This window comes from Ambystoma mexicanum, chromosome 8 (genome assembly GCF_040938575.1).
Source record: "Ambystoma mexicanum isolate Mex_15411 chromosome 8, UKY_AmexF1_1, whole genome shotgun sequence".
Lineage (NCBI taxonomy): Eukaryota > Metazoa > Chordata > Amphibia > Caudata > Ambystomatidae > Ambystoma > Ambystoma mexicanum.
In genome coordinates, this window is record NC_090929.1 from 5,417,860 (window position 1) to 5,442,933 (window position 25,074).

At 53.9% G+C, this 25,074-nt stretch overlaps 1 protein-coding gene across 1 annotated transcript in view; it reads left to right on the forward strand.

The window, feature by feature from the left end:
- The first annotated feature begins 19,551 nt into the window (after positions 1–19,551).
- Positions 19,552–25,074, forward strand: part of PIP5KL1 (phosphatidylinositol-4-phosphate 5-kinase like 1) — a 389,017-nt gene continuing 383,494 nt past the window's right edge. Inside the window, exon 1 of the mRNA XM_069609106.1 lies at positions 19,552–19,693. Within this exon, the coding sequence (XP_069465207.1) occupies positions 19,682–19,693 (12 nt within the window). The 5' untranslated portion in view covers positions 19,552–19,681. The remainder of the gene's footprint in view (positions 19,694–25,074) is intronic.

Below are 25,074 nucleotides of genomic sequence, written 5' to 3' on the forward strand. Positions count from 1 at the left end.
TGACACTAGTCCCATGTTTAGGAGTAGTTTGTTCCCCCCTCTCAGCAAGACACTGCACTCAGTTGCCTTTGTTTACCAGTTACTGTCTAATGCCACATAGGTGCGTGTGTAGGGATCTTCATGGGGGGGGCGGCTTTTTACAGTGTTTCCCATCTTGATGTAGGATGCCCCAGGAGTGCAGTGCTTTGCAAAACAGGGTGGGTTTGGTATGTACTGGAATAAGTGGGACTCCATGAATTATCCAAGAACTTACATAGGTATCCCGGTCTGATGGTGCGGGCTTACTCGCTTGTGTAGGGGGCATGCACAATACACATTTAGCTCCTGATTTGAATGAGAAAGGTCAGCCACTTGCACTCTGGAATAACCCTTGGAAGTGTCTCTTGCAAGGCCGCCATTTCTAAAGGATTTGCAGAAATCTGTTGGTGTGGAGTCCTTACAATGGATCTACAATGAGTACCCAGCAGGGGCGTGGCCTAGTCACCCCAGCCAATGAGCAGGCTGCGAGTGGGGGCATTACCATACATTAATCCTGCCGCTCTGAGCCGCCTCAGTGCTGGATGCCGCCATCTTCCTCTGCTAGGTGCTTCCCTGTGCTCACACCGTCGCCCTCCCACCCACAACCCCTTTTAAATGTATTTCTGCTCTTCCACCTCTGCCCCACTTACCTTGTGCTGCCTGGTCCCGCGCTCACGCCCGGAACAGCAGTGTCCCCGGTGCGTCTCCGCACCTGTGTGAATGGCCACCATGGAAAGGAAGAAGGGACTGCCTAGTCCCTTCTCCCCGTTCCATGGTGGCATCTTGTTTCTTTCTTTTCTCACTTTTAAATGGCTGCCATGGAAAGGGCGAAGGACCTTCTCCCCATTCCATTTTGGCCACCTTTGTTTTTTATTGTACTTTTGAATAGCCGCAATGGAAAGTGAGAAGGGACTATTTGTAGTCACTTCTCCCTATTCCATGGCAGCCATCTTTTTTGTTTATTTTTTTTTCAGTTGTGTTTCACAACTTACCAAATAATTGTATTAGCACCCCAGTGCAACAGGCCGGGGTACTAATAGCAATAAACCCTTCGCTGGGGGCGTTATCACTTCAGGTAAGGCCCCAGGGCCTGAAGTGGTAATGTCCCCCCCAGCTCGGCGCATAGTGCTTGAAAGTGAGAGTCCCCCAAAATGCAATCAAAACTCCCCAATGAGAGTCAATAATGGACACACCCCAGGAGGGAATGAGACCAAGTACGGGTGAAAGTAAAACGTGAAGTTTATCTAAAACCAAAATAGGGCAAGCAGAGAACTCTGAAAACTCCAAGAGCACTCTGCCCAACATCACTCTAGCAGTACTTTAAAAAGGGTTACAGCATCACAGATGACATCACTACATATGCTACATTAATTACATTCTCATTGGTAGATTCACAAATCCAGGATAGTTGTGTAGGCGCCGCCTCCAGATGATTGGATAGTTGCTTGGCGGGAGGGCAGACATCACGTGCCTTAGCCGGGCAGGTCAGTGTGAGGTGAAGGTTATGGGGCCCCGGATGGGGTGATTAATACTAACTATCTAATCTAGACACCACTTCAAAATATGCAATAAAAAGACACTCATAAAAACATCATTGGTATCCTGACAGTGGGGGGGGGGAAGAATCATATACTTCACACTTCTCTATACATACATTAATAATAATAATAATAATTAGGCACTTATATAGCGCTACGAACCCTCAGGTATCTGAGTGCTGCTTATTATTACCCACGGTGTGTGGTGCTCATTTATCAACCTCGGAAGGATGAAAGGCTGAGTTTGGCCCTGCCGGGATTCAAACCTGCGTTAGCCGGCTCTGCAGAGATGTCAAAGCGAGTGTTCTACTCGCTGTGCCACTTGACCGGCTAGTCATTAGTCTGGTTCACCTGAAAGGGAGGGGCAGGTATGGGGCTCATTGTGTGTCAGGGGCAAGGAGGTGACATTCTGTGTGGGCCTAGTAGAAGTGGGAGAAGATACAGTTGTTGCATTAAGGCATTATTGAGATATGGGCCTCCGCAGCAGCACTGTCATAGGAAGGGAGAAACGGGTGGGGTCTGTGCACCCTTCCTGCGCGGCGCTGCTGGAGAGCGGAGAGAGGGCCCTTTGGCTCTTCAAGTCTAACTCAGTTCGATCAGTGGAATGATATGTAAACCATTGATATGGGGTTCGATCATGTTTACTTTTATCTCATATACCGTGGTCACCTGTGCTACAGAATGGCTTTTATTTACATTAGTCTTGTGGCCGCACCAGTTATATTGTACATGAGAATCTTATAACATCTGAATACATTTGCGAGTATACACAGTACTGAAAAACAAGTGAGCATGCGGACCATATATTTTGCATCATATCAAGCAAGTCACCTAGCATCTCATACATTTGTGGGGTCTTTGGTAGTGAACGATATGTAACCAACATTATAAGACACCGACATGTGGATCATGATATCATATTCATTGTGATTGGTTAGATAGGTTAATTATTGATCGTTCTGTTACACCTCATAGAGACAGCTCCCTTATATGCAAATACAGGAGAGAATTTATAGCCTTACAGAGGGGATTAGCATTGTGGGTGAACCAGGGTGGCACACAGTCATGGGGCATGCATCTGTTACATCAAAAGGGGTATGAGGTAGGGGGGGTTATACACGCTATATATCTTAAGGGTAGAGTCTGCAAATCATGTGGCGTGTTTGTGGAGATGGATTGTTTTTTCCAGGTCTACGCTCTTGCTCGGTCATTCACAGGTCAGTGATGGAAGGAAGAAGGCGAGAGATACAGTGTTCAACTTGTAACTGTTCGCACCCAATCTTCTGCTAGAACAGGGCATCTGCAGGGACACCAGAGGGGAGGAGGTGGGGGGGGAGTAGCTGGCTAACTGTGCGCAGCACCAGGGGAGAGATGCAGGCCTGCAGGTTGGCTTTGCTGTGGGGCCTGCTTTGGCATATACAAAATGGAGTCGGGATTTAGTACAAAATCCGCCCTCTTTAGCTCTCTTATGGACGTTGCACCCGTATGGGTCGTCCTGAGGCTGTCCGACACCTCTGGCCACAGGTGCAGGGCAACTGTGGGATGAGCATAGTGTGCGTGAGTAAGAGGGAATGGTCGGGAGGGGGCCTTAACAACCTTTCCTCCCATACATTCCCCCCTTTGTTACTTAAGTAACGAATATTGTCATTCACCCAACGTTTTACGCTCTTCTTATTCCACTACTGCCTCATCCCAGGCGGGTGTTCCCTTTCGTGGCATCCAGGCTCTACATACCACCCTCAAGCTTTCTCCTGCTCGGCACACTCATCTGGGTGCAGGTCATGTAAATGCATCCCCCATCCCCTTCCAGGTCAACCCACACCTCGCCGTACCATGCTAATTCACTGGGTTCTTTAATCGTGGTGTGATATAATCTGTCTACAATATACCCGGTGTTATATATTGCCGTCATTCTGTATTTTGGCTATGAGTCATCCCCAGTTTGCACTTGTGCCTCGTGTGTCAACTGCACCACTCCTTTTGCACTGGCCATTGTCACCATCATCATTGCACGGTTAGGTACAGCATTTGCCCAGCACCTAAGGCTTAATTGGCACACACAAAAAATCAAAAGCAGAAAAATGATGGTGGGTATTAATAGTTTGACAGTTATTCTGAGCCAGGACGGTACCCATGAAAACATGTCGTAGAACCAAGTGCTGGGCTGCACCACTCCTTCTTCCTTCATACGCTCACCAAGGTTGTGCACGGCTGCTATGACATGTGAAAGATTTCCATTGTCCGCATCAGCAGAAGGTACGAAAGTGTAACATGCGCTCCCGATTTTGCCGCAAACACCTCCATCCATAGCTGTCAACAGGTCTAGAACATACTTGTTCTGCATTGTCATCAATCGCAGGGCACTTAGCTCCACCTTTATCACATTAAACCCTTCTTCTGTGTTGTTGGCCAATTGGATCAGTTCATTTGGGTTGGCCTGCGCCTGGATGCTTGGAACAAGGGAAGCAAAGAACGTCTCAGGGGAGTTAAACAGTCAGAACCAATCTGGAATCTGTGCCAAAAGTTTGGAGGATGCCTTGGAGATATAGTTTGACAATCTTCTTTTTCGCGAGACTGTGCTCTGCAGCTTCTCCTCGGAAAGGGCGTACACGGGGGTGTCTTCAGTTGTTGGCAGTGGCTCCGGATCTTTGATTGTAGATGGACCCCTCCCCTTGGATATGGCTTTCGGGTATCACCATCAGAGCTGAATGCAGCGTTACCAGGGAGAACATGCCCCTCCATGACTGTGGAAGGTGCAGGAACGCCTGTTTGCCGCAAACCCAGTAAGTGTCCATTAATGCAGCTGTTCCTTTTTTCATGTCTGGGATGATGAGGGTTTTGCCACAGTTCTTATTTGTACACAGGTTTACTTTTCCCTCTCTGTGGAAGCACAACTCATAGGGTATCTCCTCTGCAGTTTGAATGGCTTTTCGAGGGCCATCACCCACATGAGCTTCGTGATGTTTTGGGTCCATATCGGGGCGCATGTTCTATGGATCCATTATAATCTCACAGTCCTCGCAGTGCCTCTGCTTTGCATGTCATTTTCTCTTCTTGCCACTTATTGTCCGAATATAATGTTCCTTTGATTACTAAGAGATAATATACTACAGGGATAGCCCCACACAAAAGTGATATTCCCTCCTACTCAGTGAGGATATATACTATGTACTTCAACAAAAGGAAGGAACACAAACAATGATCTATGTAAAACAATAGGTGTACCCTCAGATCGTGGAATCGCAAACCAGCCACTTAGCAAATGTGGGCTGCATTATGTCTTCAATCACAAACAATGTTATCACAAAATATAATTTTTAATATATTATTCTCTTTCAAGCAAGTAATACAAACATTTTAAAAAAACATACACACATCACATAGTCATATACATGTAAAGATCATTCCACCTCACAGTATCAAAAGTTGCTCAATGTCTGATCAACAAACACAACAATGGCAACTTAATTAATCGTATTCCCCATTGTGTGAAGAAGCCCAACTTATATAAGTTTCTGTCCTCTGTTACAGGTAACTGGACATTCATCAGGGGCAGAAGTAGTCCTGTGCTTCAGGCAGATTCCTCCTATTCATACAACAGATTCCTATATCTAAGGGTAAAAAACAAGAAAGTGTTACTACACGGGCATTATGGGTCTAATTAATCAACCTAGCCAATCCCTAATCACCAATAGGGTGTCAGGTATACAGAAAATCATATACCTGAACCAGTAGTCAGAAGAAGAGAATGTCTTCGACCTAGATAGCAAAACCAATTATTGCTCTTCACTAGTTTAGCCGATAGGGTTCATTATGAGTACCTAGAACCAATACAGACAAACTGTCCTTTAGTCAATAAAATGCTATTCATGCCTTTTCACCTTAAAAAACAACACGGGGCATTAATGTGCCCAAAAAGATTCAAGCCAAAAATAGATAAATCAGCTAACCCTGGGATGTTAAAGCTGTTCTTCTCCTACATATGACTCTATCACAGTAGCATATTCTAGAATACGTCCCTTTCAAATTCTAAAAACGTCCCTTTGATTACTAAAAAATGTTCTTTCAGGCAGATTACTCCTTGTAGTTTTGCATAGCACATCCTCTCATTCTGCAGTATTTCAAATGATTCAGTGTGTGCTTGAAAAGTATTAGTTATTCTGCATAGTGCAAGATGAAGGAGACACTGTGCCTCTGCAACAGGTGACTCTTGTGGTAACAGCAGTTTAGGAGTACCCGAGGCATGGGGTATCAGAGAGCAGACATAGCAGCTCTCATTGGTTGTCTGTTATGCAGTGGTGCTCATGTCCGCGTACCATTTGTTAGACTGGTGTGGGTGTTGTGGGTCTTCTATTGTGTCCAACCCCAGCCTGTGATACTCATCATATCTCTTCCGTCCCGCCCCCCTTTTCCTCCTTCTATTCCCTCCCAGGCGTCTTAGAGCCTTTCTTTCGTCATGTTGGATTGTGAATGTTCCGCCCGCCCCCCTTTCTCCCACTCGCTATATAGGGCAATGAACCTCTCAACAGTATTTTCATCACCGCTCTACGCACCCACAGGGTATGGTGTGTGTTGTTCAGCTGTGTCTGGAGATAGTACAGTTGGATTGGGATCATCGTGCAACCAGGGTAATTCAGAGGGGTCTGGGTCGTTCATCTCATAAATACTGAGCTCGGATTCATTATAACGCGTAGTAGGATTTACAGGTGCGGCAGTACTGGTTGCACGATTATCATTGTCTGATCTGTTTCTATGGGTCCCATGTGACCAGATCAACTTAAATCTGTCCCATATGAGATGGGACCCCTGTTTCACCAATTCTGCCTCCCCCCTCATTCAGATCGATAGATATGAATGCTATGGCCCAATACACCACTAGGCCAAACAACATTGAAAAGAAAAGTACTGCACAGAAAAATAAACCACACTCATAGGAATATTGCCTTAAATTACATTCTCTATTCCTATCACTATCTAATCTACTGTTGTTCACATTGGGGGGACCCCTCCGTTGCCATGGGTACTCCTACAGAATGAGATATAAAAGCGTGTTAAGCATACATTCATTTAACTACTTTTTCCATTGTAACTGTTATTCAGAGCTCTTTTATATTTTGTACACATTTCCTCCCAATTATTATTCTTGTGTCTATCCATAAACATCATTATTAAATCTAGAGAACCAATACAGAACAGAAAGAGAGAGAGAGAGATTTACTCCGTAACATCACTATTGTTTCAATGCAACCACTATTCAAATACATATTTCTTCCCCTTTCTTCACATTTATCATTTTATAATACATTATTTACACACTGATTTATCATTTTAATTATCATTTTCCTCCCTTTGTTTATTTCAGATCTCTTATCAATTATGTCTGTTTCTCTTTTACGTTTGTGTTTCTCATTCTGACCTGTTTCCTTCTTCAGTTTGTCCTACACTGTCACCTGCTTTGCGTACGTCTGACAAATGAATCCAATATCTCAGGCCCTTCACCTTCACTGCTGTAGGTGTGTAATACACTACTTCATAGGGACCATGGAATCTGGGTGCATTCCACCGACGTACAAAGCTTCTGACATACACCATCTCCCCTGGCATGAGCTGGCAGCTTGGGCTATCTGTGGCTGGGGTTACCGTGTCACTCGCTGTTTCTTGTGTGAAGGGGGTGCTAGCTGCTTTGCAATCATACGTGCTGCTTTTGGAAGTTGTTTCAAATATTCAGGGAACTCTTCCCCCAACACTGTTGCACTTCTGTGTGCATCTGATTGTCTTCATGATGGGGAGTGTGTTCATGCGTCTGCCTGTCACTATCTCGTAGAGGCACAAGTGGTGGTCCTTACGGGGTTGGTTTCTCAATTCAACTATGGCCAATGTTAAACAATAAACCCAATTTTTCTTTAATGTGTGACATAGTTTTGACAGCCTACTTTTAAGTAGTCGGTTTATCTTCTCAACAACGCCATTTGATTGCGGGTGATAAATTGTGCATAAATTATGAGTAATGGCCAGCATAGTTGTCACTGCTTTGAACAAGCCATTGATGAAATGCGTTCCATTGTCGGAACGTATGACATTGCATATCCCCCAGCAGGAAAATACTTCTCTCACTAGGAACTTGGCTGCACACTTCCCGTCTGGGTGGGTGCAGGGGCCTGCTTCCACCCACCTTGAAAAGGGGCACACTACCACTACCTCCCTCCCTTCTCCTCTCAGCCTCCCTGTCCCTGTGTTACTCCTCTTCTCCCCCAGCTCTCTCTGGCCCTGGCCTCCCTCCCTTCTCCATACAGCCTCCCCGTCCCTGTGTTACTCATCTTCTCCCACACCTCTCTCTCTGGCCCTGGTCTCCCTCTCTTCTCCACACAGCCTCCCTGTCCCTGTGTTACTCACCTTCTCCCCCACCTCTTTCTGGGCCTGACCTCCCTCCCTTCTCCCCACGCCTCCCTGTCCCTGTGTTACTCCTCTTCCCCCCACCTCTCTGGCCTCCCTCCCTTGTCCCCTCAGCCTCCCTGTCCTTGTGTTACTCCTCTTCCCCCACCTCTCTCGAGCCCTGGCCTCCCTCCCTTCTCCCGGCCTCTCCCTGTCCCTGTGTTCCTCCTCTTCTCCCCCACCTCTCTCTGGCCCTGACCTCCCTCCCTTTTCCCCACCGCCTCCCCGTCCCTGTGTTACTCCTCGTCTCCCCACCTCTCTCTGGCCCTGGCCTCCCTCCCTTCTCGCCACACCTTGCCTGTCCCTGTGTTACTCCTCTTCTCCCCACCTCTCTCTGGCCCTGGCCTCCCTCCCTTCTCCCCATAGCCTGCCTGTCCCTGTGTTACTCCTCTTCTCCCCACCTCTCTCTGGCCCTGGCCTCCCTCCCTTCTCGCCACAGCCTGCCTGTCCCTGTGTTACTCCTCTTCTCCCCACCTCTCTCTGGCCCTGGCCTCCCTCCCTTCTCGCCACAGCCTGCCTGTCCCTGTGTCACTCCTCTTCTCCCCACCCCTGTCTCTGGGCCTGGCCTCCCTCCCTTCTCGCCACAGCCTGCCTGTCCCTGTGTCACTCCTCTTCTCCCCACCGCTCTCTGGACCCGGCCTCCCTCCCTTCTCCCATAGCCTGCCTGTGTCACTCCTTTTCTCCCCACCTCTCTCTGGCCCTAGCCTCCCTCCCTTCTCGCCACAGCCTGCCTGTCCCTGTGTTACTCCTCTTCTCCCCACCTCTGTATCTGGGCCTGGCCTCCCTCCCTTCTCGCCACAGCCTGCCTGTTCCTGTGTCACTCCTCTTCCTCCCCACCTCTCTGCCCCCCATCCCTTCTCCCCACAGCCTGCCTGTCCCTGTGTTACTCCTCTTCTCCCACCTCTCTCTCTGGGCCTGGCCTCCCTCCCTTCTTGCCACAGCCTGCCTGTCCCTGTGTCACTCCTCTTCTCCCCACCACTCTCTGGACCCGGCCTCCCTCCCTTCTCCCCATAGCCTGCCTGTCCCTGTGTCACTCCTCTTCTCCCCACCTCTCTCTGGGCCTGGCCTCCCTCCCTTCTCGCCACAGCCTGCCTGTCCCTGTGTCACTCCTCTTCTCCCCACCTCTCTGGCCTCCATCCCTTCTCCCCACAGCCTGCCTGTCCCTGTGTTACTCCTCTTCTCCCACCTCTCTCTCTGGGCCTGGCCTCCCTCCCTTCTCGCCACAGCCTGCCTGTCCCGGTGTCACTCCTCTTCTCCCCACCTCTCTCTGGCCCTGGCCTCTCTCCCTTCTCGCTAAACCCTCTCTGTCCCTGTGCTACTCCTCTTCTCCCCACCTCTGTCTCTGCGCCTGGCCTCCATGCCTTCTTGCCACAGCCTGCCTGTTCCTGTGTCACTCCTCTTCCTCCCCACCTCTCTGGCCTCCATCCCTTCTCCCCACAGCCTGCCTGTCCCTGTGTTACTCCTCTTTACACCTCTCGATCTGGGCCTGGCCTCCCTCCCTTCTCGCCACAGCCTGCCTGTCCCTGTGTCACTCCTCTTCTCCCCACCTCTCTCTGGGCCTGGCCTCCCTCCTTTCTCGCCACAGCCTGCCTGTCCCTGTGTTAGTCCTCTTCTCCCCACCCCTGTCTCTGGGCCTGGCCTCCCTCCCTTCTCGCCACAGCCTGCCTGTCCCTGTGTCACTCCTCTTCTCCCCACCGCTCTCTGGACCCGGCCTCCCTCCCTTCTCCCCATAGCCTGCCTGTGTCACTCCTCTTCTCCCCACCTCTCTCTGGCCCTGGCCTCCCTCCCTTCTCGCCATAGCCTGCCTGTCCCTGTGTTACTCCTCTTCTCCCCACCTCTGTATCTGGGCCTGGCCTCCCTCCCTTCTCGCCACAGCCTGCCTGTTCCTGTGTCACTCCTCTTCCTCCCCACCTCTCTGGCCCCCATCCCTTCTCCCCACAGCCTGCCTGTCCCTGTGTTACTTCTCTTCTCCCACCTCTCTCTCTGGGCCTGGCCTCCCTCCCTTCTCGGCACAGCCTGCCTGACCCTGTGTCATTCCTCTTCTCCCCACCTCTCTCTGGCCCTGGCCTCCCTCCCTCCTCCCCACAGCCTGCCTGTCCCTGTGTTACTCCTCTTCCTCCCCACCTTTCTGGCCTGCATCCCTTCTTCCCACAGCCTGCCTGTCCCTGTGTTACTCCTCTTCTCCCCACTTCTGTCTCTGGGCCTGGCCTCCCTCCCTTCTCGCCACAGCCTGCCTGTCCCTGTGTCACTCCTCTTCTCCCCACCTCTCTCTGGCCCTGGCCTCCCTCCCTCCTCCCCACAGCCTGCCTGTCCCTGTGTTACTCCTCTTCCTCCCCACCTTTCTGGCCTGCATCCCTTCTTCCCACAGCCTGCCTGTCCCTGTGTTACTCCTCTTCTCCCCACCTCTCTCTGGCCCTGGCCTCCCTCCCTTCTCGCCACAGCCTGCCTGTCCCTGTGTTACTCCTCTTCTCCCCACCTCTCTCTGGCCCTGGCCTCCCTCCCTTCTCGCCACAGCCTGCCTGTCCCTGTATTACTCCTCTTCTCCCCACCGCTCTCTGGACCCGGCCTCCCTCCCTTCTCCCCATAGCCTGCCTGTCCCTGTGTTACTAATCTCTCTCCACCTCTCTCTGGCCCTGGCCTCCCTCCCTTCTCGCCACAGCCTGCCTGTCCCTGTGTTACTCCTCTTCTCCCCACCTCTGTCTCTGGGCCTGGCCTCCCTCCCTTCTCGCCACAGCCTGCCTGTCCCTGTGTCACTCCTCTTCCTCCCCACCTCTGTGGCCTCCATCCCTTCTCCCCACAGCCTGCCTGTCCCTGTGTTACTCCTCTTCTCCCCACCTCTCTCTGGCCCTGGCCTCCCTCCCTTCTCGCCACAGCCTGCCTGTCCCTGTGTCACTCCTCTTCTCCCCACCTATCTCTGGCCCTGGCCTCCCTCCCTTCTCCCCACAGCCTGCCTGTCCCTGCGTTACTCCTCTTCTCCCCACCTCTGTTTCTGGGCCTGGCCTCCCTCCCTTCTCCCCACAGCCTGCCTGTCCCTGTGTCACTCCTCTTCTCCCCACCACTCTCTGGACCCGGCCTCCCTCCCTTCTCCCCATAGCCTGCCTGTCCCTGTGTCACTCCTCTTCTCGCCACCTCTCTCTGGCCCTGGCCTCTCTCCCTTCTCGCTACAGCCTGTCTGTCCCTGTGTTACTCCTCTTCTCCCCACCTCTGTCTCTGGGCCTGGCCTCCCTCCCTTCTCGCCACAGCCTGCCTGTTCCTGTGTCACTCCTCTTCCTCCCCACCTCTCTGGCCTCCATCCCTTCTCCCCACAGCCTGCCTGTCCCTGTGTTACTCCTCTTCTCCCACCTCTCTCTCTGGGCCTGGCCTCCCTCCCTTCTCGCCACAGCCTGCCTGTCCCTGTGTCACTCCTCTTCTCCCCACCTCTCTCTGGGCCTGGCCTCCCTCCTTTCTCACCACAGCCTGCCTGTCCCTGTGTTACTCCTCTTCTCCCCACCCCTGTCTCTGGGCCTGGCCTCCTTCCCTTCTCGCCACAGCCTGCCTGTCCCTGTGTCACTCCTCTTCTCCCCACCGCTCTCTGGACCCGGCCTCCCTCCCTTCTCCCATAGCCTGCCTGTGTCACTCCTTTTCTCCCCACCTCTCTCTGGCCCTGGCCTCCCTCCCTTCTCGCCACAGCCTGCCTGTCCCTGTGTTACTCCTCTTCTCCCCACCTCTGTATCTGGGCCTGGCCTCCCTCCCTTCTCGCCACAGCCTGCCTGTTCCTGTGTCACTCCTCTTCCTCCCCACCTCTCTGCCCCCCATCCCTTCTCCCCACAGCCTGCCTGTCCCTGTGTTACTCCTCTTCTCCCACCTCTCTCTCTGGGCCTGGCCTCCCTCCCTTCTCGCCACAGCCTGCCTGTCCCTGTGTCACTCCTCTTCTCCCCACCACTCTCTGGACCCGGCCTCCCTCCCTTCTCCCCATAGCCTGCCTGTCCCTGTGTCACTCCTCTTCTCCCCACCTCTCTCTGGCCCTGGCCTCCCTCCTCCCCACAGCCTGCCTGTCCCTGTGTTACTCCTCTTCTCCCCACTTCTGTCTCTGGGCCTGGCCTCCCTCCCTTCTCGCCACAGCCTGCCTGTCCCTGTGTTACTCCTCTTCTCCCCACCTCTGACTCTGGGCCTGGCCTCCCTCCCTTCTCCCCACAGCCTGCCTGTCCCTGTGTCACTCCTCTTCCTCCCCACCTCTCTGGCCTCCATCCCTTCTTCCCACAGCCTGCCTGTCCCTGTGTTACTCCTCTTCTCCCCACTTCTGTCTCTGGGCCTGGCCTCCATGCCTTCTCCCCACAGCCTGCCTGTCCCTGTGTTACTCCTCTTCTCCCCACTTCTGTCTCTGGGCCTGGCCTCCCTCCCTTCTCGCCACAGCCTGCCTGTCCCTGTGTTACTCCTCTTCTCCCCACCTCTGACTCTGGGCCTGGCCTCCCTCCCTTCTCCCCACAGCCTGCCTGTCCCTGTGTCACTCCTCTTCCTCCCCACCTCTCTGGCCTCCATCCCTTCTTCCCACAGCCTGCCTGTCCCTGTGTTACTCCTCTTCTCCCCACTTCTGTCTCTTGGCCTGGCCTCCATCCCTTCTCCCCACAGCCTGCCTGTCCCTGTGTTACTCCTCTTCTCCCACCTCTCTCTCTGGGCCTGGTCTCCCTCCCTTCTCGCCACACCCTGCCTGTCCCTGTGTCACTCCTCTTCTCCCCACCTCTCTCTGGGCCTGGCCTCCCTCCTTTCTCGCCACAGCCTGCCTGTCCCTGTGTCACTCCTCTTCTCGCCACCCCTGTCTCTGGGCCTGGCCTCCCTCCCTTCTCCCCACAGCCTGCCTGTCCCTGTGTCACTCCTCTTCTCCCCACCTCTGTCTCTGGGCCTGGCCTCAATCCCTTCTCGCCACACCCTGCCTGTCCCTGTGTCACTCCTCTTCCTCCCCACCTCTCTGGCCTCCATCTCTTCTTCCCACAGCCTGCCTGTCCCTGTGTCACTCCTCTTCTCCCCACCCCTGTCTCTGGGCCTGGCCTCCCTCCCTTCTCCCCACAGCCTGCCTGTCCCTGTGTCACTCCTCTTCCTCCCCACCTCTCTGGCCTCCATCCCTTCTTCCCACAGCCTGCCTGTCCCTGTGTTACTCCTCTTCTCCCCACTTCTGTCTCTGGGCCTGGCCTCCATGCCTTCTCCCCACAGCCTGCCTGTCCCTGTGTTACTCCTCTTCTCCCCACTTCTGTCTCTGGGCCTGGCCTCCCTCCCTTCTTCACACAGCCTGCCTGTCCCTGTGTTACTCCTCTTCTCCCCACTTCTGTCTCTGGGCCTGGCCTCCATGCCTTCTCCCCACAGCCTGCCTGTCCCTGTGTTACTCCTCTTCTCCCCACTTCTGTCTCTGGGCCTGGCCTCCCTCCCTTCTCGCCACAGCCTGCCTGTCCCTGTGTTACTCCTCTTCTCCCCACCTCTGACTCTGGGCCTGGCCTCCCTCCCTTCTCCCCACAGCCTGCCTGTCCCTGTGTCACTCCTCTTCCTCCCCACCTCTCTGGCCTCCATCCCTTCTTCCCACAGCCTGCCTGTCCCTGTGTTACTCCTCTTCTCCCCACTTCTGTCTCTTGGCCTGGCCTCCATCCCTTCTCCCCACAGCCTGCCTGTCCCTGTGTTACTCCTCTTCTCCCACCTCTCTCTCTGGGCCTGGCCTCCCTCCCTTCTCGCCACAGCCTGCCTGTCCCTGTGTCACTCCTCTTCTCCCCACCTCTCTCTGGGCCTGGCCTCCCTCCTTTCTCACCACAGCCTGCCTGTCCCTGTGTTACTCCTCTTCTCCCCACCCCTGTCTCTGGGCCTGGCCTCCCTCCCTTCTCGCCACAGCCTGCCTGTCCCTGTGTCGCTCCTCTTCTCCCCACCGCTCTCTGGACCCGGCCTCCCTCCCTTCTCCCCATAGCCTGCCTGTGTCACTCCTCTTCTCCCCACCTCTCTCTGGCCCTGGCCTCCCTCCCTTCTCGCCATAGCCTGCCTGTCCCTGTGTTACTCCTCTTCTCCCCACCTCTGTCTCTGGGCCTGGCCTCCCTCCCTTCTCGCCACAGCCTGCCTGTCCCTGTGTCACTCCTCTTCCTCCCCACCTCTCTGGCCTCCATCTCTTCTTCCCACAGCCTGCCTGTCCCTGTGTTACTCCTCTTCTCCCCACTTCTGTCTCTGGGCCTGGCCTCCATGCCTTCTCCCCACAGCCTGCCTGTCCCTGTGTTACTCCTCTTCTCCCCACTTCTGTCTCTGGGCCTGGCCTCCCTCCCTTCTCGCCACAGCCTGCCTGTCCCTGTGTTACTCCTCTTCTCCCCACCTCTGACTCTGGGCCTGGCCTCCCTCCCTTCTCCCCACAGCCTGCCTGTCCCTGTGTCACTCCTCTTCCTCCCCACCTCTCTGGCCTCCATCCCTTCTTCCCACAGCCTGCCTGTCCCTGTGTTACTCCTCTTCTCCCCACTTCTGTCTCTTGGCCTGGCCTCCATCCCTTCTCCCCACAGCCTGCCTGTCCCTGTGTTACTCCTCTTCTCCCACCTCTCTCTCTGGGCCTGGCCTCCCTCCCTTCTCGCCACAGCCTGCCTGTTCCTGTGTCACTCCTCTTCCTCCCCACCTCTCTGGCCTCCATCCCTTCTTCCCACAGCCTGCCTGTCCCTGTGTCACTCCTCTTCTCCCCACTTCTGTCTCTGGGCCTGGCCTCCCTCCCTTCTCCCCACAGCCTGCCTGTCCCTGTGTTACTCCTCTTCTCCCCACCTCTGTCTCTGGGCCTGGCCTCCCTCCCTTCTCTCCACAGCCTGCCTGTCCCTGTGTTACTCCTCTTCTCCCCACCTCTGTCTCTGGGCCTGGCCTCCCTCCCTTCTGCCACAGCCTGCCTGTTCCTGTGTCACTCCTCTTCCTCCCCACCTCTCTGGCCTCCATCCCTTCTTCCCACAGCCTGCCTGTCCCTGAGTCACTCCTCTTCTCCCCACTTCTGTCTCTGGGCCTGGCCTCCCTCCCTTCTCCCCACAGCCTGCCTGTCCCTGTGTTACTCCTCTTCTCCCCACCTCTGTCTCTGGGCCTGGCCTCCCTCCCTTCTCTCCACAGCCTGCCTGTCCCTGTGTTACTCCTCTTCTCCCCACCTCTGACTCTGGGCCTGGCCTCCCTCCCTTCTCCCCACAGCCTGCCTGTCCCTGTGTCACTCCTCTTCCTCCCCACCTCTCTGGCCTCCATCCCTTCTTCCCACAGCCGGCCTGTCCCTGTGTCACTCCTCTTCTCCCCACTTCTGTCTCTGGGCCTGGCCTCCATGCCTTCTCCCCACAGCCTGCCTGTCCCTGTGTTACTCCTCTTCTCCCCACTTCTGTCTCTGGGCCTGGCCTCCCTCCCTTCTCGCCACAGCCTGCCTGTCCCAGTGTTACTCCTCTTCTCCCCACCTCTGTCTCTGGGCCTGGCCTCCCTCCCTTCTCGCCACAGCCTGCCTGTTCCTGTGTTACTCCTCTTCTCCCCACCTCTCTCTGGCCCTGGCCTCCCTCCCTTCTCGCCACAGCCTGCCTGTCCCTGTGTTACTCCTCTTCTCCCCACCTCTCTCTGGCCCTGGCCTCCCTCCCTTCTCGCCACAGCCTGCCTGTCCCTGTATTACTCCTCTTCTCCCCACCGCTCTCTGGACCCGGCCTCCCTCCCTTCTCCCCACAGCCTGCCTGTCCCTGTGTTACTCCTCTTCTCCCCACCGCTCTCTGGACCCGGCCTCCCTCCCTTCTCCCCATAGCCTGCCTGTCCCTGTGTTACTCCTCTTCTCTCCACCTCTCTCTGGCCCTGGCCTCCCTCCCTTCTCGCCACAGCCTGCCTGTCCCTGTGTTACTCTTCTTCTCCCCACCTCTGTCTCTGGGCCTGGCCTCCCTCCCTTCTCGCCACAGCCTGCCTGTCCCTGTGTCACTCCTCTTCCTCCCCACCTCTGTGGCCTCCATCCCTTCTCCCCACAGCCTGCCTGTCCCTGTGTTACTCCTCTTCTCCCCACCTCTCTCTGGCCCTGGCCTCCCTCCCTTCTCGCCACAGCCTGCCTGTCCCTGTGTCACTCCTCTTCTCCCCACCTATCTCTGGCCCTGGCCTCCCTCCCTACTCCCCACAGCCTGCCTGTCCCTGTGTTACTCCTCTTCTCCCCACCTCTCTCTGGGCCTGGCCTCCATGCCTTCTCCCCACAGCCTGCCTGTCCCTGTGTTACTCCTCTTCTCCCCACTTCTGTCTCTGGGCCTGGCCTCCCTCCCTTCTCGCCACAGCCTGCCTGTCCCTGTGTCACTCCTCTTCTCCCCACCTCTCTCTGGCCCTGGCCTATCTCCCTTCTCGCTACAGCCTGCCTGTCCCTGTGTCACTCCTCTTCTCCCCACCCCTGTCTCTGGCCCTGGCCTCCCTCCCTCCTCCCGGCCACTCCCTGACTCAGCTGGACTGGGCTGGGCTGAGAAGGGGATTTACAGGCCGCAAAGCAGAACAATCACCGCCCTCGTGAAGCAAAAGCCTGTCCCATAATAGCGCATTGTGCAGCGGCCTGACTCAGCCCTGGCGGGCGGGAGGGGCCTGTTTACTGCAGGGCCTCCCCAGGCTGGGGCAGGGGGGCTGCAGGTGGGGCGCAGAGCACCCCTCGCCCCAGAGGGCTGGAGAGAGGGAGAGTGGTGACACCCAGTCTTGGGTAGGGTGGGGAGAGGAGGGTGTGTGGACCTGGGTGTTAGGGAGGAACCATTCCTTGAAGAGGAGTGTCTTGAGCTCTTTGCTGAACTGTGCTGGGTCCCCCCAAGCCCGGAAGGCTCCCCGTCTCCCTGACACGCACGGGATTCGGGGATTCGGGGCTGGGCGGGAAGCTCGTGTTTATTTAAAAGGCAGGAAACTCACAATGAAATGCGGGATTAACCCCGGTAATACTGTGACTTGAGAACTATGGAAAGAAGGGATGGAGACGCCTAAAAGGAAAAGAGGGGTGAGGAGAGGCCATGAGGGAGAAAGGGAGTAAGGGAGTCCAAATAGGGAGGAGGTGAGGGTGTGAGAGAAAGACGCAGGACGGACAGTGAGAAAGGGAGGGGAGATGGAGGGAGTGGAGATGAGATGAGAGGGGAGGGAGGGAGGGAAGAGGCGGAGGTGTGCGAGTTAAAGACGAAGGGAGGGGAGAGAGTCGGGGAGAGATGAAGAGAGAGGCCTAGCCAGCGATGGAGCAGGGAGTGTGAGAGATCGAGTGAGGAAGGGAGGGAGAGGAGATGAGAGACAGATGGAGGGACAGTGAGAGAGAGAGAAGAGACTCGAGATAGGACGTGAGAGAGGGGAAGCGGGAGAGAGGGAGGAACAGAGTCTGAGAAAGAGAGGGGAGAGGAGAGCATGAGTGAGAGAGAGAGAGGATGAGAGAGTGAGGAGAGAGACTGTGAGGGAGAGAGAAAGAGACAGGGGCGAGAGGATGTGAGTGGGTGAATGGGAAGAGACAGTGTGAAAGAGAGAGAGGGTGAGAGAGAGAGGATGAGGTGGGAGAAAGAGGAGAGAGAGAGGTTGGTAGTGGGAGAGTGAGGAGAGAGACAGTGAGAGACAGAGAGGAAGGGGAGAGGAGAGAGTGAGAGAGGATGGGGAGAGGGGAGAGAGAGAGAGGATGGGGGAGAGGGGAGAGAGAGAGGGTGGGGGGAGGGGAGAGAGACAGTGAGTGCGGGAGAGAGAGAGAATGGGGTGAGAGAGAGGATGGGAGTGGAGAGAGAGGATGGGAGTGGGAGAGTGAGGAGAGAGACAGTGAGAGACAGAAAGGATGGGGAGAAAGAGAGAGAGGAGAGGGGAGAGAGACAGTGAGGGTGGGAGAGAGAGAGGATGGGGTGAGAGAGGATGGGAGTGGGAGAGTGAGGAGAGAGAGAGTGAGAGACAGAGAGGAAGGGGAGAGGGGAGAGAGAGATTGGATGAGGGAGAGGGGGGAGAGAGAGAGAGGGTGGGGGGAGGGGAGAGAGACAGTGAGTGCGGGAGAGAGAGAGAATGGGGTGAGAGAGAGGATGGGAGTGGAGAGAGAGGATGGGAGTGGGAGAGTGAGGAGAGAGACAGTGAGAGACAGAAAGGATGGGGAGAGGGGAGAGGAGAGCATGAGTGAGAGAGAGAGGATGAGAGAGTGAGGAGAGAGACTGTGAGGGAGAGAAAGAGACAGGGGCGAGAGGATGTGAGTGGGTGAATGGGAAGAGACAGTGTGAAAGAGAGAGAGGGTGAGAGAGAGAGGATGAGGTGGGAGAAAGAGGAGAGAGAGAGGTTGGTAGTGGGAGAGTGAGGAGAGAGACAGTGAGAGACAGAGAGGAAGGGGAGAGGAGAGAGTGAGAGAGGATGGGGAGAGGGGAGAGAGAGAGGATGGGGAGAGGGGAGAGAGAGAGAGAGGATGAGAGAGTGAGGAGAGAGACTGTGAGGGAGAGAAAGAGGATGGAAGTGGGAGAGTGAGGAGAGAGACGGTGAGAGAGAGAGAAAGAGACAGGGGCGAGAGGATGTGAGTGGGTGAATGGGAAGAGACAGTGTGAAAGAGAGAGAGGGTGAGAGAGAGAGGATGAGGTGGGAGAAAGAGGAGAGAGAGAGGTTGGTAGTGGGAGAGTGAGGAGAGAGACAGTGAGAGACAGAGAGGAAGGGGAGAGGAGAGAGTGAGAGAGGATGGGGAGAGGGGAGAGAGAGAGAGGATGGGGGAGAGGGGAGAGAGAGAGAGAGGGTGGGGGGAGGGGAGAGAGACAGTGAGTGCGGGAGAGAGAGAGAATGGGGTGAGAGAGAGGATGGGAGTGGAGAGAGAGGATGGGAGTGGGAGAGTGAGGAGAGAGACAGTGAGAGACAGAAAGGATGGGGAGAGGGGAGAGGAGAGCATGAGTGAGAGAGAGAGGATGAGAGAGTGAGGAGAGAGACTGTGAGGGAGAGAAAGAGGATGGAAGTGGGAGAGTGAGGAGAGAGACGGTGAGAGAGGGAGAAAGAGACAGGGGCGAGAGGATGTGAGTGGGTGAATGGGAAGAGACAGTGTGAAAGAGAGAGAGGGTGAGAGAGAGAGGATGAGGTGGGAGAAAGAGGAGAGAGAGAGGTTGGTAGTGGGAGAGTGAGGAGAGAGACAGTGAGAGACAGAGAGGAAGGGGAGAGGAGAGAGTGAGAGAGGATGGGGAGAGGGGAGAGAGAGAGAGGATGGGGGAGAGGGGAGAGAGAGAGAGAGGGTGGGGGGAGGGGAGAGAGACAGTGAGTGCGGGAGAGAGAGAGAATGGGGTGAGAGAGAGGATGGGAGTGGAGAGAGAGGATGGGAGTGGGAGAGTGAGGAGAGAGACAGTGAGAGACAGAAAAGATGGGGAGAAAGAGAGAGAGGAGAGGGGAGAGAGACAGTGAGGGTGGGAGAGAGAGAGGATGGGGTGAGAGAGGATGGGAGTGGGAGAGTGAGGAGAGAGACAGTGAGAGACAGAGAGGAAGGGGAGAGGGGAGAGAGAGAGGAAGGGGAGAGGGGAGAGAGAGAGGATGGGGAGAGGGGAGAGAGAGAGAGAGGATGAGGGAGAGGGGAGAGGGACAATGAGGGGGGGAGAGAGACAGTGTGAGAGACAGGGGGGCAGGGCAGGGAGCAGAGCAGTGGGGAGGGCGGGAGGGAGGGTGTGGATGGCTGCAGACTGCACTGGAAAGCGGAAGCACCGGCAGAGCTGGGGGCTTGGGAGAGATGTCCCCAGAGCTGGGAGAGCTGCAGGACAGCCCCCACAGAGCGCCCCCCAGGGACCGCCATGTCAGGGGAGGTAAGTGCCGCCACCCAGCCGTGCAAGCGTAGTGACTGCCCTGGTCCATTTGCAGACAGGGCTCCAGATTGCGGGGTGCGGTATGTGGGCTTGTGGCCAACTTCTGATTTTCATGACGGGGGCTGAAACTCTCCTCGCCCCCCATCCTCCCACACTACCACCAAACACTGCACGAGGACCTGTGGGGTTCAGAAACCACACACAGTGCTTTTTGCTTAGGCGCCTTTCAAGAGCTGCCCAGCGCTATCATGAATACCCCTGACCCGCAGCGCAGCAGCTCACATGATAAATGCACCTGACAATACATATACACCATCTTAAGAGAACCCGCTCTGCAACACACAGGTATGATGTATTTCTTCAGAAAAAAAGAAGGGGCTGAGTCGGCCCTACAGGCATTCAACCAGGTGCAGGGAAATGCAGGTCACACATAGATCTCAGCAGCAGTCACGCAACCTGCAGAGTTAATTTCATAGCCTTGATCTTCAGAACGTTTAATAATTCAGCTTCGGATTTGAATCCCCGGACACTGCCTATATCACTGCAGTGCAGTCCCTGTAAACGACTCAAAAGCACCATGGTGTTTTATCTTCTGCAGCAGGGTCACTGCCCACACACTGCACACACAATGCCCACACACTGCACACACAATGCTCACACACTGCACACACAATGCCCACACACTGCACACACACTGCCCACACACAATGCCCACACACAATGCCCACACACTGCTCACACAATGCCCATACACTGCCCACACACTGCTCACACACTGCACACACACTGCACACACAATTCCCACACAATGCCCACACACTGCTCACGCACTGCCCACACACTGCCCACACACTGCCCACACACTGCGCACACACTGCTCACACACTGCGCACACACTGCGCACACAATTCCCACACACTGCCCACACACTGCACACACACTGCTCACACAATCCCCACACACAATGCCCACACACTGCCCACACACTGCTCACACACTGCTCACACAATGCCCACACACAATGCCCACACAATGCACACACAATGCCCACACACTGCACTCACACTGCACACACAATGCTCACACACTGCACACACACTGCACACACAATACCCACACACTGCACACACACACCGCGCACACAATGCCCACACAATGCCACACAGTGCTCACACTGTGCACACAAAGCCCACACGCTGCACTCACACTGTACACACAATGCCCACACACTGTACACACAGTTCCCACACACTGCTCACACACTGCACACACACTGCCCACACGATCCCCACACACGGCCCAAACAATGCTCACACACTACCCACCGTCTCCTTTAGAATGTACAGTCGGAAACTGAAAATGACATCGCTACCTGCAGGAGCAGAAGAACGTTACTGCCCCTGGTGCTAAATAACAGCGAGGGGGGTAAGGAGAGGTGCAGTTGACCCCCTTAGAACAGCTTGGGGTTATGTGCAACACTCTGGAGTTAGAGGAGCACACCAGGGCCTGATTCACAGGGCGCTTTCCTATGGGATTGAGCTATTATGAAATGCGTCTGTGAAGCAGACCCAGTGATGAGAGAGTAGCACGTTGGTGCAAGGGGGTAGCAGAGTGAGGTCTGGGGTAGCTAGATCATTTCAGGGGTATCAAGCAGGAGAGAGGGGCATCTGGCTGGGTTCAGGGGGAGCTGGCAGGGGGAGCATGTAGAGGGGTCAGAGAGAGCGGACTGGGGTGAGCGGCATCAGACTGGGTTCAGGGGGAGCATGTAGAGGGGTCAGAGAGAGCGGACTGGGGTGAGCGGCATCAGACTGGGTTCAGGGGGAGCATGTAGAGGGGTCAGAGAGAGCGGACTGGGGTGAGCGGCATCAGACTGGGTTCAGGGGGAGCTGGCATTGGGAGCATGCAGGGGGGTTATAGGGAGCCGACTGGAGAGAGGGCATCACGCTGGGTTCAGGGAAGATGGCAGGGGGGTCAGAGGGAGCTGTAGGGGAGGCATGGTATCACAAGTATGACACTGACACAATACGTACAATTTGTAAAACCTTTATTGAATTTTCTTCAGTTTGAAAATTCCTATTTTGCCCTATAACTAAGACGGGAGTCGTCTCGACCACCAAACGATAAACCAAACAGTCATAGTGGAGTCTGTCAAATCAAAATGGCCAATGCTAACAAAAACCTAATGCCTGCCCTATCGCTTGTACAAAAAAGTGTATAAAGGAGACATGTATGCAAAGGAAAAGTCAGTGTTCAAATTAATAAAGGTAGCTAAATCAGCCCCCCCCCCACGTTATACCACATGGAGGTCCATGTAGACAGGATGACACACTCTGGCTCGGGTTTCCAATACCATAAACAGTTCCAAACCGTGGATCTAGGCCTGCCTGGCCTTCCACGTTAAAGTCTCTCTCTCTTCAGACCTCCAAATAATGTTTCAACAAAAAGGTCAGGTAGGTCCCCCTCTGTCGGGCTCTGGCCTCTTCAAACACAGTTCATGTGGGCTCCCCTCTGTGACTGTCGGGCTCAGACCTTTCACACAAGACGTTCTGCTCATACTCGTGTTACGCCTTGCTCAGAGTGTGTATTTAGGTGTTGCCTTCTATCTGTGTGAGGAGAGCTAATTGGTATCAGGTCAATGCACCCAAAATCAAGTGCCTGACCTGACCCGATTAACGGGACATGTCCAATATGATGTATGAGAGTTAGTCCTGTTACTCTCAATCACCCTCTTTGTCGCCCCAGTATTTGTGTTAAAAAACAGGGGGTGGGACGTTGGAGAATCCTAAAAAACAGGATGGGTTAGATGAACAAAAAAGGGGGGGAATACGGCATTTCACCATCGGTTTCCTCACCCCACTCACCGAAGACCCCTCACCCAGGTGATCCTCCCACAGGGTCCACCACCAGGGCCTGCAGCCAAAGGCGATGGCGGTGCCCTGGCCACCCGAGAGAGAGATACCCGAGGACTAGTGGGTGAGACAACCTCTGGTTTCTCACATACCCTTCCCCTATGCGATGTAGCCTCATCTGATTCACAGGGAAACCGGGAAAGGAAATCAACATTCCCCTGTTCTTTACCTTTTCCGTGTTCCACAGTGAAACAGTAGGGTTGCAGGTCTAAGAACCATTGCACGACTCGAGGGTTAGAGGCCTTTCGTTGACTTATTCATACTAGAGGGGAGTGGTCACTAACAAGTGTGAACTTTGTTCCTAGAAGGTAGAACATTAGATGGACAATTGCCCATTTGATGGCAAGGGCCTCTAATTCCAACACAGTAATTCTTCTCACGTGGAAAGAGTTTACGACTAGTGAATAGGATGGGATGTACTAATCCATCACATATTTGTGATAAAACTGCTCCGAACCCTGTGAGAGAGGCATCAGTTTGTAACACACATTTTATTTTAAATGTCTACTACTTTTAGGATTGGGTTCTGACACAAGGTTTGTTTGAGGTTGTTTTGACATGCATCGTCCTCATCAGTCCAATGAACCCTTCTGTGGTTCAGCATTCCTTAGTTTGTCTGTTAACCTGGCTGTTCTATCTGAGAGAAATTTGGGACAAACCTACGGTAATAACCAATCAAGGTCTCTATTGGACTTGCGTGCGGGATGGCTTTCACTTTTTCTTGCTGCGGCTGGACACTGCCATTCCCTACAAAGAAGCCTAGGTATTTCACTGATGATTGAGCCAGCTTACATTTGGATGGATTAGCAGTTAAGCCGGCCTCTCTCAGGGTTCTCATAATAGTAGAAAGATGAAAAAGATGGTCTTCCCAAGTTTTACTATAAATGACTATGTCATCAATATAGGCCTGACAGAAATCAGAGTACGGTTGTAGTATCCTGTCCATAAGTCGTTAGAAAGTGGCTGGGGCCCCATGCAGTTCAAAAGGGAGGATTTCGAATTGGAATAGTCCCATGGGTGCCGAGAAAGCAGTTTTTTTCCTTATCAGGTCCATGCAGTGGGACCTGCCAATATCCCTTGGTTAAATCTAGGGTTCACAGGAATGTGGCATTTCCAAGTTTATCTATTAACTCATCGATGCGTGACATAGGATAGGCATCAAAGGCAGAGATGGCGTTAACCTGTTTGAAGTCTTTGCAAAACCTCCAAGAATGATCGAGTTTAGTTACCAACACAATAGGGGATCACCCAAGGACTCGAAGAGGACTCGATGTTTGCCTTTAGCATTTTTTTAACTTCCTCAACTACTATTTGTTTTTGGGCTTCTGGGAGTCTATATGGTTTCAAATGGACCACATTTCCCTTTGGATTTCTGATATAATGATAAGTACTGTGTACTCTCCCTGTTTTCTTGCAGAACACACCAGAGAATGCCATAATAACATCATTCAAATCTTCTTGTTTCTGTTTAGATAGTTCTCGGGAATAAGTTCAGAATTGTCTATCTCTTCGGGTGCCAAGCAAGACAACATAGATGAGTTGGTGGCAGAAGGATTTTCTTTCCACTCCTTTAGGAGATTTACATGGTAGAGGTGGGTCTTTTGCTTTCTATCGGGTTGGGCTATTTTATAGGTACGGCTTCCTGTTTGCTCTAGCACCTCATAGGGCCCATTCCACTTTGAGACAAGTTTATTTTCATAGGTAGGTAAGAGGACTAATACCTTCTGTCCGACTGAAAAAGATCTTACATTCACCTTCTTATTATAGGTGGATTTCTTTTGGGCTTGAGCTTTCTCCAAGTGAGTGTGGACTAGACTCCGGAGGAGTTTCATGTGTTCACGCAATCGGGTAGCTGTCTGTGAGAGGGGAATAGGTGCCTCTTCTCTCTCTACCCAGGTCTCCCAGAACATGTCTAGGACATCTCTTGGTTCTCTACCATAGAGTAACTCAAAAGGCGAGAATCTGATGGATGCCTGAGGGGTCTTTCTTACAGCAAATAGGGCCCATGGGATCATGCAATCCCAGTCCTTCCCATCCTCATCTACCAATTTCCTCAAAATCATTTTATGGGTTTTGTTAACTCTCTCTACCAATCCGTCCGTTTGGGGGTAGTAAACTGAGGTTCTTAAGGTGGTAATGGGGGTCATTACGACCCAGGCGCCAATTGCGCCAACTTTACCACCATGGTGTAAACTACGTTTACACCATGGTGGATGGCGGATTTACTGCCCCATTCCAAGGTGAGTGGGGCGGTAAATCCCCATTTCCCATTTTCCCTTCCCCATTCCCATTTTTGCCCCAAAGGGCATAATGGAAGTGGAGAAGGCGCTAATTACGCCACCGTAAATTACGGTGGCGTAATTAGCATCATGGCAGGTTAGCGCCATGGATTTTAACGGCTGCTAAAAGCAGCCATGAAAATCAAAATCAGGCGTTAAGGGTTAACGACGGCGTTAACCCTTAACGCCTGGG